The following is a 13543-nucleotide window of genomic DNA, read 5'->3' on the forward strand; positions in this document are numbered from 1 at the left end:
TCCGGCACAATAATCCTTATTTAGACCCTATAGGATTAAAAAAGGGGGAACAACTTAAAAAATACAATACCATAATATCCTATGGATATTAAAAACCGCAGTGCAGACGGTGCGGATTTTTCCGCTCGGTTTTCCTGCGGTTTCTAAACCGCAGAAAGAATTGACATGTCAATTCTTTCTGCGGATTCCGCTGCGGTTTGCCATCTCCTCCATTGTGGAGATGAAAAACCGCAGGGTAAAACCGCAGGTCTTTTGACCTGCAGATTTACCTGCGGATTTTACAAAATCCACGGCGCCAAATCCGCACCCCAATCCGCAGCGTGTGCACATACCCTTAGAGTGTTTAGGGCATAAATCCTCAAAATTTTGTAATTAAAGTGAATTGAACATATATTTATTTAATAGAAAATGAATTAAAGTTTGAAAGTACGGCTCAGTTTTCATGTCCGCCATTAGTGTTAACTCTGCAATAGCTTTGTATACGGCAGCATTGTCACCCTGCAGCTATTTAGTAATATGTAGAAGACCACATTCGCACCTCTGATCAGACAGGCCATTTATCTGAACAATGTTAAAAAAAAAAAAAAAGCCTCATGCTTAAAGGGGTTTACAGTGTAAGGACAGGTGCGGACGGCTGTAAATACTGTCATCCGAGAGATTCGCACTGATTGTGCAAATATACTCTGATCAGTGTCAGCATAGTGATAAGATTCTCAGCGGTGATAAGATGGAGAGGAAAAAGAGGTCTTCATCTCCTCAATTGTCAAGGCGTGGAATTATGTCTGCGTGATGTCATCAGAGTGCGGATTGTTTGCCACAAACTCATTGACTTGCATGGCCGAGTATGATCCAAATATCAGATCTTTTTCTGGCATGGCAGTCTCTGTTCAAGGAAAAATTCAGACTTGTGTCAGCATATACTAACATTAGTCCGAGTGCGATCCGATGTTTTGCCGAATCGCACTTGGACCAAAACTATGACCAATGGCATCTGCCCTAAGGTCTCTTTCAGGTGTCTGTATTCACACGTACCAATTCTAACTTATGGTGCTGTGCATTACACATGTCAGTGGTGAAAAGGAACACGAAAATGACCCACTGATGGCCGAGCGGGACACACTGATGACGCCAGTACCGATTTTTCACAAACGTATGACGGCGGCTTAAGGAATAGTCTGCAGTCACTGTGACTTCAGGTTTCCGAGTTGCTACAGTACATGATGCTCAGTTCTCTTCTCCTGAAAAAATGTTCCCGCCTTTCATTGGAAAAGGCTCCTCGGTAAACTGTGAATCTGGATGGCTTCTGGACCTGAAGTGGATAACCGTTCAAACTGACCCCCATACTAATCCTTCCTCATTTATTTATGCAGATCGGGATGATCGTTCCTTTGGCAGGGATCGAGATCGCAACAGAGATTCTGACAAGACAGACTCTTCTGATTGGAGGGCACGTCCCAGCACAGACAATTTTGACGATTATCCTCCTCGCCGTGGAGATGACAGCTATGGAGATAGTAAGCTGGGGAACATTGTTTTACCAGTATTAATAATCGCTTGCTTTGCCTGAGCACTGACAAATTCCCTTTACTACAGGGTATCGTAGCGATCGTAATGATCGCTATGAGTCTGATCGGTACCGCGACGGCCCACGAAGGGATGACCGCTACGATCGTGACCGAGGAAGAGATCGTTATGATGACCGCGATCGCAGAGATTATGACAGAGGTGAGTGTTAATAATTATTCATGATTTTATTAGGAAAGTATACACTGGTACATATGACTCTATAATTCCTAAATATCTTTACAATTAGGCTTAACCCCCTTCACCCCTGGGTGATATTCCGTGTTTTTTTTGGGGTTTTTTTGCTCCCATTCTACCCAGAGCCATAACTTATTTATTTTTCCATCAGTATGGCCATGTGAGGACTTGTTTTTTGTGGGGTGAGTTTTAATTTTGAATGATACCATTCATTTTACCATCTAATGTACTGGAAAATGTGGGGGGGGGGATTCCAAGTACAGTGAAATTGCAAAAAAAAGTGCAATTCCTCAATTGCTTTGGAGTTTGTTTTTTTTTTTGTTTTTTTTTTTGTTTTTTTTACCATGTTCATTAAATGCTAAAACTGACCTGCTGCTAGGATTCTCCGGGTCATGACATGTTTGCAGATACCAAACATCTGTATAGGTGTTTTTTTTTTTTTAAGTGGTGATCTCCTATGAATGCCAGCCACAGTGATTTCAGTATGTATTGGGCCGGGTGCCCACGATCCGGAACTTGGAGCACTTTGGACGCAGCGCATGTTTACTGCGTCCAGAACGCTGCCCTCTATTCACCACAGGTAAATCCGCGTGTGTTCACTGAACCATATGAATTCACCGCGTTCAATTCTTTCTATTGATAGGCGTTCTGCATGTCAGTCTCCGGGCGTCTGCGGGCACATTCTTGAAATCCCATCCAGTAGATTGTAACATCTGGCCGCTGCGGTTTTGACACTGCATAAGTACGCAGGATCAAATCCGCAGCAACTTCGGATCGTCTAGATCAGACAGTACCAATACTCTGGGTGTCCCGACCAGAACGTGACAGGCTCATGGATATACTGCCAGTCTGTGCATTGCGGTCCGATCTCAGACCGATTTTATATATGCGTCAATGTGCTCTAAGAAAGTAAACACTTGTGCGTTGTTCTATATCCTCTAATGTTCACATTGGTATACTAACCTGTTTACATATCCTGAAGCTCCTGCAGGCTCTGTCTTAACCACAGGTGCTCGGCTATGATTGACAGCTGCACTCCAGTGGTGACAGCAACTCTCACCAGCCTAATTTTAATTTTTCCATTGCTGGTCCTGAACATAGTGTGCTAATGGGTCTCACGGACTTATTCAGGGGAGTGCATATGTAGGTATACAGTGACTACGCGTTTATTTTATTAGAAGTGAATGGGTCGAAGTGGCCTGGTTGAATGGTCACAACGGTCAGCAGATACCAGCCCTTACCCAGATACTTTTTTTCTTTTGAGGAGCTATCCAAGATTGGGTATATTCAAGAGATTTGTGCACGGTTGATAACATGATTATGATGCAACCATTATTTAGACTATATAGTGTGATCCCACTATGATTTAGGAAACGCTTTTTATCTGGAATCTTAGGTTATGATAAAACATGAAAAAAATTCATAACCTGAACACGCAAAAACATGTACAAACAGTTTAAGTTAAAATTATGTATTGTGAAACTGTTAAATTGTATTAGAACCAAGAAAAAAGTGTAAGGACCCAAGTACATGCAGAAAGGGTGGGTGAGCCACTGATGAAGCATTGTTGAAACGTGCATCGGGTGTTTGAGCCTCTACATTTCTCTATCATGATATGATATCACTGCTTGCACATTATTGTGTGACTTGATCAATGTTCGGAGCACTAGTCATACATTTTTTTTTTTCACTCTCTTCATTTTTGTATTAACCACGTCTTTTTTTTTTTTTTTTTTTTTTTTTTATTGCACGTTATTGTATTTTGTCACTTTGAGCACAATCCACTACTCGCTATCTATTTATTCTGTAACAATCACCAAGGTGTAAGCATTTTTTTTTTTTTTTTTTGCTCAGGTCGTTTTGCGTAGTTTTGTTCTTTGGGGGTAGTTTATCCTCATTGGCTCACCCACCCCTTTCTCTTCGTTTGCATGTTGGACGTTTAGTCTCTCTTAATTGCTAAATAAAGATTTATTGATTATTTTTCTGTTTTTTATCCATTTACGTCAGTCCTTGCACTTTTTTCTTGGTTCTGCATTTGATTGGTGCATCATGGACATTTGTTGATCCGGGTTACAACCCTTATTTCTTATTTGTTAAATTGTAGTAATTCAACATTATTTTTTTTTTTATCTCCTAGGTTATGATTCCCGAGGAGGTGGCAGGAGAGCATTCGGCAGCGGGTACCGTAGAGATGATGATTATAGAGGTGGTGGTGGTGGTGGTGGAGGAGATCGGTATGGTGGAGGAGATAGATATGAAGACAGACGAGAAGACAAGTCAGACAGGTGGAATGGTTACTCCAGAAATGAAGAAAGGAGGGAAGAGCGAGGTATACTATATTTGGCAGGGCTCTTTAGTCTTTGAAAAACTTGTATTCTGACAGTAAATTCTTGATACATACGCCAAAAAGGCTAGTGAGTAAATTGTAGTATAAATTAACTGTATTTTGTCTTTAATTAGGTCCACCCCAGAGGCCAAAGCTGAATCTTAAACCACGTTCTGCTCCCAAAGAGGAAGACACCAGTGGAGCTCCTGCACCAACCAGTCGAGCTGCTTCAATTTTTGGTGCTGCCAAACCCGTAGATACTGCTGCTAGAGAACGTGAGGTGGAGGAACGTCTGCAGAAAGAGCAAGAGAAAATGCAGCAACGTCATTTGGATGATGATCGGCCTCGACAGATAGAAAGAAAGCCAAGAGAAAGGTTAATGAGCTGTTTATTATCAAGAGAGCATTTAATTGTTATATGGCTATACTGATTCTGTAATTACTAACTCCTTTCATTAGACATCCAAGTTGGCGCAGTGAAGACAACCAAGAAAGATCTAGGACTGGAAGCGAGTCTTCTCAGACGGGCAACAGTGGATCTTCTTCACGAAGTGAGTAAAACGCATTAAGATTTCTGGCGTCCAGTTTAACCTTTTCCTAAATATTGTTGGGGCTGAAATGTTCTGTCTGACGCATTAGGCTGTGTGCACACGCTGCGTATTCTGCTGCGGATTCATCCGCGCAGATTTTGCAAAATCCGCAGGTCAAAAGACCTGCGAATTGACCTGCGGTTTATCATCTCCACAATGTAAACTGCTGCGGAATCCGCAGAAAGAATTGACATGCAGTTCTTTCTGCGGATTTGAAACTGCAGCAAAAACCGCGCGGAAAGTTCAGCAGCATCTGCACAGCGATTTTTTTTTTTTTTTTTTTTTTTTTTTTTTTTTTTTTTTTTTTTTTAATTTCCATAGGTTAGAATGCTACTGTACACCGCAGCAAAAACTGCTGCGGATCCGCAGCGTGTGCACACAGCCTTAAAGTCCTGTACTTGTACATATAGACACATGTCAATGATGTCTAATTATACAGCTCCAGTCCTGCACCCATTTCATCTGTCCCCACTAATTGGCAAAATGTATGTTGGCAAGAAGTGGAGAACAAATTGGGGTATGACTGTGAGATGATGCTACACTAGGTGGACATATTTATCAAGACTTGCATTTCATACACCTAAGAAAGAAGCCTACTGGGGTCCGGTGTGCCGAACTTAAAAGGTGCTCGTCTCTTTGCAAGTTTTGGATCTTGGGATATACCATTTTATGTAAATTTTTACTTTAATTTTAGCATAAATTGTAAATCAGTTGAGCTGCCGCTTGTGAAGCTCAGCCTTCTTTTCTGAGAAGTTGCAACAGCTGCATATAGTTTTTTTTAAAAAAAACTCATTTTTTTTTTTTGTGTCTGCTGCAATTTGGCGCCAAAGGTCTTATTATAGTTGTGTGCAAATATTTTGGCAAAACTTAAGCCCCCTGTAACTTTTCTGCATTTTCTGTTTCTAACTGCAATAGTAGTCAGCATCTTGTTTAGAAACTCTCCTTTACCTGGCTCAATCCTCTGCTCCACAGTCTCACGAAGAAGGGAAAGCGAAAAATCTGTAGAAAATGAAGTCTTTGGAAAAGAGGAGGAACCTCATTCAAAATCCAATAAATCTGACTCACATCTCCCATTAAAAGTAATGCCTGCTCCTCCCCCCAAGGAAAATGCATGGGTGAAACGCAATACAGCACCTTCTTCCAATCGATCCCTTAGTTCAGAGTCCTCTCAAAGGTAAGGATAAGTACAGGTGCTTCTCACTAAATTAGAATATCATCAAAAAGTTAATTTATTTTAGTTCTTCAATAAAAAAAACCCTCATATTATATAAATAGAGACCAAACTGCGCTCAGAACCAATTAGTTATAGGTGCAAGGGTCCCCGTATAGCTGTTACAGGCCAACATGTGACAGTAGTGTTGATCGTGCAACAGTTCTACTGTAGGAGGGGGAGGGTAATCTTACCGGAGACGTGGTGTCAGATGGGATATGAAGAGGTGTAACGGTGTCGAGCTGTGCCACAGGTACGAATATACAGAGGTTATATCTGTACTGCTGCCAAATGGTGAGACAATGTATTTAATAAATGAAATATCCCATTATTATAGTTGCAGATCTTGCATAAATAAGCATTTGGTCTCAAATAGAATCCAGAGTGTAATAAGAGTCTCCTATTATGCCACAAATGGAGATATGTTAAAAGTCACCTGTTTGGTTGCTAGTTAGCGGGATATGCTCTGGTCAACCGGCAGTGATTGCCTCTGTGCTTGCCACCGGCCGGGGCAGCGCTTCTAATTTAGAACCACTTCCTAAAACGGCTTCTCTTTGATACTTGGCTCCCTGCTTTATCGCCACATATCCAGAAGAAGGGAAGGGGGATGGTGAATAAAAGGTTATACTTCATTATAAATCCTAAATATAAAATATTGAATTAAATGAAATACTCATACATCATAAAATGTATATTGGATCATGGTGTGTGTGAGTTGTTGTTGTTGTTATAAGCACCACCATGATCTACTAGTTCCCAAGTGGATCATGATGGTGCTTATAATAACTCGCACACCATGATCCAATATACATTTTATGATGTTTTTTTCATTTAATGCAATATTTTATATTTGATTTATAATGTATAACTTTTCCATTTTCCCTCTTCTGTATTACTAAATTGGTGGTGTACACCTTGTGAAATTGTCCTACGAGTTTGGATCATTCGTCTCCTCTCCACATATGCCGTGGGCTTCATCATGCAGGATCAACTCACCACGGCACCCCTGGAGTCACCATGACGCGCTACACACAGAACGCAACTGTCTTCTACCTACAGCACGGAGCTTAAGCAGGATTCACAGTTTCTTGCCTGTCTCTCCGTGTCTGCTGCTCCACAACGGCTTGTGCAAGCACGCTCGTACCCTGGACATACTACCCTATACCACGTACATCGACTACTTCAGCTGTCCCAATCAAGGAATCCTACTAAACGGCACATCTCTCTGTGCTGATCACTACAATTGAATTACAATTGCATCCTGCTCTGCTGCTATCCAGCAACCGAACAGGTGACTTTTGACATATCTCCATTTGTGGCATAATACAAGACTCTTATTACACTCTGGATTCTACTTGAAACCAAATGCTTATTTCTCTATCGCTTCATTGGGGGACATAGGAACCATGGGTGAATGCTGCTGCCATTAGGAGGCTGACACTATGCAAATAAGAAAGCTAGCTCCTCCTCCGCAGTATACACCCCACCGACTGGCGCTCAATTACTCAGTTTAGCTTAGTGTCAGTAGGAGGTGGACACAGGTCTTTCATTAGACCCTTATCTACCCCAGTGTGCGTCGTTTCTTTACAGGTTCCAGAGGGATACAGAGTGAATAGTCACATCTGTACTCCCACAGATACTGAGGACGGCGTGTACTGCCACCCCGTTTCCTCATATGTCTACCGGCCAGGAACACTTATGCGTATTCGCCTGCTGTCTCTCACCCTCTTGCCTACCAGAGCCTGTCGGTGGATGGAGACACGGTCTGCCACTGTAAGTCAGGACAGTCAGGACTGCAGGAGGTAAGTATCAGCAGGCTGAACCCCTCTCTCCTTCCCATGATGGTAATCCCCCTGGGCGGTGGGGAGCGGGCAAGCTTCCTTAAGCGGCATTACCTGTATTTAGCGTTTTCAGCGCCAGCACCGCAAAACTGCAGTTCTCTTTAGACCTCCGTGCCGCCCCGCACTCTCCGGCGGCCGCCGATTCTAATCCAGGCCCCGGCTTCAGTTCGGGCCTGGTTCTGAGGCGACACCATGCCCCCAATTTCAGGGGGGCTTTTTCTTCTGAGGAACAGTCCCGCCCGTCTGGCACCAGCCACCGCCTCTCTGAAGGTTAGAGGCGTCGCAGGGGCCCGCCCACTCCTCCCAGTATAGGAGGGTGTGGAGTTTTCTTATGATCCTAACAGAGTGGTTAGCTCCCCCCCCCCTCTGGTGAGCTGATTCCCGCCCACAGCATTCAGGAGCGCGTTTTTACCTCACACTTTTTCCTCAACCTGTGAGCTGCTCGTCTCCGCTTCAGTGTGCTGTGTACACAGGTTCCGTGAGTAGCTCCGCGCTGCAGACTGACACCCTCCTCAGCTCTCTGTCCCCTAACCGTCTGGCACTGTTAGTGGGTTAGCTCATAATGTCTAATTCTAAACCAATTCGCTCTGCTTCTTCCTCTGTGGTAGTCAGTCATTTTGCATGTTCTTCTTGCAAACGCAAGTTTCCATCAGGTCAGTCCTCCCTTCTGTCAGGACTGCAGCAAGCCCACTGAACCCACCGCCCAGGAGCCCCCGGTTGTCCCGAGTGAGGTTGAGGCCCCTATCCCAGGGTGGGCTTCTTCTCTGTCTCAGTCTGTGGCAGATCTCACCAAGGTGTCCTAGACCTTGGTGTCCGTACTGGATAAGTTGCCACTACAGACTTCTGCAGGACCCAGCAGGTCACAGGATGCTCCGGTCGAGCCTGTTAATATTAGCTGCAAAAGAGCCAGACAGGAGCACCGGTCCGGTTCCTCTTCCCGTTCCGCATCGCCCCATTGTCCGTCCAAACAGCCTCCCTTAGCAAGATTTTCCTCCCCTGAGCCAGGCGAGACTTTCTCGGATGGACCCTCCGAGGATGTTTTGGAGCTGGACTCGGACCAGATCGCTGATATGAGGGATATAGTTCAGAGCCTCATTGCAGCGATTAACCAGTCCTTCAATATCAAAGATTCTCCTGCGGAACCCGCGGACCAGGAGGTTTCTTTCAGACTGTCGAAACCACCTTCCAAGGTCTTCGCTCATCATTCGGAGTTCCAGAAAATTCTTTCCAGAGACAGAGAAAATCTGACCAGGCGTTTTCAAAGAGGAAAACGCCTTGGGGTGTTATATCTTTTCTTGCCGGAACTCATTGCAGACTGGTCAGCTTCACCGACTGTGGACCCTCTGGTTTCAAGACTATCTAACAGCACGGTCCTTCCTATTTCTGGGGGAGCATCTCTAGCAGACACTAATGACAGAGTCATAGAATCTTTTGCTAAGTCAGCCTTTGAAGCGGCCTCTTCTGTTCTAAGCCCGTCCTTCGCTTCTACTTGGGCTTCTAAGGCCATAGCGAAATGGGCTAAGGACCTCCGCCAAGGCATTTTGGCTGGAGACCAGCCAGAGCAGCTGGTGGATCTCGCCGACCAAATTTCGCATGCAGGCGAATATTTGGTCTCTGCCTCCCTGGATGCCGCATCCTGCGCAGCTCAGGCATCAAGCAACTTGTTGGCTATTAGGCGCACAGTTTGGCTTAAGTCCACTTGCCAAGCCTTATCGTCAAAAAAGTCCCTCACCAGTTTAGCGTTTCAGGGATCGCGTCTTTTCGGCGATAGGCTGGACCAGATCATTAAGGATGCCACTGGGGGCACAAGCTCCCTTCTTCCCCAGTCAAAATCTCGTTGACCTCCGAAACGTCAGTTTCGACCCTTTCGGCCTTTTCGTCGCTTCACGACAGCAGATACGTCTTTCCACCAGCAGAGGCCTCAACCGCACCAAGATAGGAAAAGTCTCCTTTAGGCCCACTCCTTCCTGGCGATCTCATTCTTCCAAGGGTAGATCTACCAGACCTAGACCTGGAAGATCTTCCTCCGCATGACTGGAATCAGAACACCGGAGCATACTCCCAGGTGGGCGGCCGTCTTCTTGCCTTCAGGGACGTATGGCTTGCCTCGGTGGAAGACGCTTGGGTCAGGGAAGTTGTATCTTCAGGATACAAAATAGAATTTGTTTCTCGTCCTCGGGATCGATTCTTCGAATCCCGACCCCCGAAAGACTCCGCCTTGGTTCCGGGTTTCTTTACAGCCATCGACTCTTATCAAGTCGGGAGTGATTGTTCCAGTACCAGAAAAAGAGCGATTCACAGGTTTCTATTCGAACCTGTTTGTAGTGCCGAAAAAAGGAGGCACGGTTAGGCCCATTCTGGACTTAAAACTACTGAACAAAAGGGTCCGTGTGCGACATTTCAGGATGGAGTCCCTTCGTTCAGTAATCGCTTCCATGGAGGCACAGTAGTTCCTGTGCTCCATAGACATTCAAGACGCCCATCTATGTCCCAATCTTCCTGGGTCATCAAAAATTCCTGCGTTTCGCGATACATCAGGATCACTTTCAGTTTGTCGCCCTGCCGTTCGGCCTCGCCACCACCCCCAGGGTTTTCACAAAAATCATGGCACCGTTGATGGCCATTTTGAGGATCAGAGGTCTCGTGCTCTTCCCGTACCTCAACGACATCCTCATCAAAGATCCATCCTTGCCCCCAGGCTCTCGAAAGTCTGACCATTGTCTGTGACACTCTTGCTCGATTCGGGTGGATCATCAACACAAAAAAGTCGTGCCTAGTTCCAACACAACGCCTTGTGTTTCTAGGCATACTTTTCGACACTCGTCAGGCAAAGGTCTTCCTTCCCGATGACGAGAGTAACTCTTCGGGATGTTCGTTTGCTTCAAGGCCCCCAACTCATTTCCCTCCGATCAGCCATGAGAGTTCTAGGGAGGATGGTTGCAACGTCGGAGGCGATTCCCTTCACCCAATTCCACTCAAGACCGCTTCAGCGGGCCATTCTGTCGCAGTGGAACAAGTCTGTCTCCTCACTGGATCTTCCAGTTCGACTCTCATTTCAGGTCAAGCTGTCCCTCAATTGGTGGCTAACATCTCCTCTTATCGCCCAGGGCCGATCGTTCCTTCCGGTACATTGGCAAGTGGTGACGACAGACGCCAGTCTTCTGGGCTGGGGCGCAGTGTTTCGCCATCTCACAGTACAGGGCCGTTGGTCGAGGCAGGAAGCGACTCTTCCGATCAACGTCCTAGAGATATGGGCTATTTACCTGTCCCTGATTCATTGGGACAAGCTGCTCAAAGGTCTGCCAATCCAGATTCAGACGGACAATGCCACAGGGGTGGCATATATCAACCACCAGGGAGGGACTCGGAGTTTCTCGGCGTTGGCCGAGGTATCCAAGATACGTCATTGAGCAGAAATGTGAGTCCCAGCGATATCCGCCGTACACATTCCGGGTGTGGAAACAGAGGCCGCCGATTTTCTCAGCCGCAAAGGCCTCGCAGCAGGGGAATGGTCCCTGCAGCAGGGGAATGGTCCCTGCATCAGGAAGTCTTCCAACAGATTTGCCTTCGTTGGTGTACTCTGGACGTGGATTTGAGGGCGGTCCCGTCTGAACAAGAAAGTTCCACGGTTCGTATCCAGGGCCCGCGATCCCCTCGCGGTGGGCGCCGATGCTCTGACCATTCCTTGGTCACAGTTCGCGCTCCCCTCTCTGTTCCCTCCTCTTCCTCTTCTTCTCAAGCTGTTGAAGAAGATCAAGGCAGAAGGGGTACCAGTCGTCGTCATCGCGCCGGATTGGCCCAGAAGGTCTTGGTTCGCGGACATCGTCAACCTTCTCGCGGATGCTCCTTGGACACTTCCAGACAGACCAGATCTGCTGTCTCAGGGTCCGATTTACCATCCCAATTCTCGGTCGCTCAATTTGACGGCGTGGCCATTGAGACCGTGGCACTGAAAAGGTCAGGGTTTTCAGATCTGGTAATTCACACAATAATCCGGGCTAAGAAGCCTTTATCTTCCAAAATATACTATAGAACGTGGAAGGTATATTTTCGTTGGTGTGAGTCCAATCGTGTTCCGTCAATATCTTTCTCGCTCCCTTCTATTCTAGCATTCCTCCAGGTAGGCCTGGACGGGGGGTCTGGCCCTTAGTTCTCTAAAGGGGCAAGTTTCGGCGCTTTCAATTTTTTTCCAGAAGACTCTCGGCCGCAGGTAAAAACCTTTTTACAAGGGGCGGCCCATGCAGTTCCTCCGTATCGGGCTCCCGTAGATCCCTGGGATCTCAATTTAGTCCTAGACGCTCTACAAGGTTCCCCCTTTGAGCCTCTCAAGGACGTTTCTCTATCTCTTCTCTCTTGGAAAGTGGCCCTTCTAGTGGCCATTACTTCCATCCGACGTGTCTCGGAGTTGGCAGCTCTTTCTTGTCAACCTCCTTTTTTAGTGATTCACCAAGATAAAGTTCTACGGCCTACACCGTCCTTTCTTCCCAAGGTGGTATCTGCTTTCCACTTGAATGAAGACATCGTTCTACCTTCTTTCTGTCCGGCTCCAGTTCATCCCTGGGAACGCTCCTTGAACAGACTGGACCTGGTCAGGGCGACGAAGGTCTACTTGGCTAGAACCAATGCGTTCCGGAAGACAGACTCTCTTTTCGTCATCCCAGATGGGGCTCAAAAAGGCCTGTCGGCCTCCAAGGCGACTGTTCCGCCCTGGATCAGATCGGCTATCTTAGTGGCTTACCGGATAAAGAACAGAGTGCCCCCTTCTGGGATTAAGGCTCACTCCACTCGGGCAGTGGCGCATCCTGGGCGGTGCACCACAGGGCTTCTGCGATGCAGCATTGTAAAGCTGCAACCTGGTCCTCTGTTCACACCTTTGTAAAATTTTACAACGTCCACACCTACGCTTGGGAGGATGCTAGCCTAGGAAGAAGGATCTTGCATGTGGCGGTGGTGAGTCCGCTGACCTGATGGAAGTTTGTTTCCCACCCCAGGGACTGCTTTGGGACGTCCCATGGTTCCTGTGTCCCCCAATGAAGCGATAGAGAAAACAGGATTTTTAGTTGCTTACTGTAAAATCTGTTTCTTGGAGCCTTCATTGGGGGACACAGCACCCTCCCATGTTTTCAACTTCTGTACTTTGTTCTGTGTAATATAGTTCTAGTTAAATTGTTGGTTTACTTTATATTCTATTGCTTCTCCTACTGCTTTCTCACTGAGTAATTGAGCGCCAGTCGGTGGGGTGTATACTGCGGAGGAGGAGCTAACTTTCTTATTTGCATAGTGTCAGCCTCCTAGTGGCAGCAGCATACACCCATGGTTCCTGTGTCCCCCACTGAAGGCTCAGAGAAACAGATTTTAAGGTAAGCAACTAAAAATCCTGTTTTATGGTAGATCTGCAACTATAATAAGGGGATGTTTCATTTATTAAATACATCCTATTATCTCACCATTTGGCAGCAGTACAGATATTGCCACTGTATATTCCTACCTGGGCACAGCTCGACACTGTTAAATCTCTTCGTACCATATCTGACACAACGTCGTCGGTAACATTAGCTTCCCCCTCCGAGAGTAGAACAGTTGCACGATCAATGCTACTGTTACACGTTGACCTTTAACAGCTATACAGGGACCATTGCACCTATAACGAATTTGTTCTGAGCGCAGTTTTGGTCTCTTTATTTTTATAGTTTTTATTTAATTATCTAACAGGTGCTGGTTGACAACCAAACAAGGCGGCTAAGATTTAGTGTTGAGCGCCAGTGTGCTTTTGTTTGTTCCTATATTGTCATTACACACAGTGATCTATTTCAAGT

The 13543-nt window shown here is 46.0% G+C and overlaps 1 protein-coding gene across 2 annotated transcripts in view; it reads left to right on the forward strand.

Annotated features, from left to right (window-relative positions):
• The window catches only part of EIF4B (eukaryotic translation initiation factor 4B), a 72794-nt gene that overhangs the window by 45369 nt on the left and 13882 nt on the right, over positions 1–13543 (forward strand). For both annotated transcript variants that reach the window (XM_073546166.1, XM_073546167.1), the window contains exons 6-11: positions 1371–1514; positions 1594–1725; positions 3899–4090; positions 4222–4462; positions 4546–4637; positions 5649–5850. In XM_073546166.1, the coding sequence (XP_073402267.1) occupies positions 1371–1514; positions 1594–1725; positions 3899–4090; positions 4222–4462; positions 4546–4637; positions 5649–5850 (1003 nt within the window). The remainder of the gene's footprint in view (positions 1–1370; positions 1515–1593; positions 1726–3898; positions 4091–4221; positions 4463–4545; positions 4638–5648; positions 5851–13543) is intronic.

The sequence above is a fragment of the Dendrobates tinctorius genome, unplaced genomic scaffold (assembly GCF_039654945.1).
Source record: "Dendrobates tinctorius isolate UK_male_01 unplaced genomic scaffold, ASM3965494v1 ptg000145l, whole genome shotgun sequence".
NCBI lineage: Eukaryota > Metazoa > Chordata > Amphibia > Anura > Dendrobatidae > Dendrobates > Dendrobates tinctorius.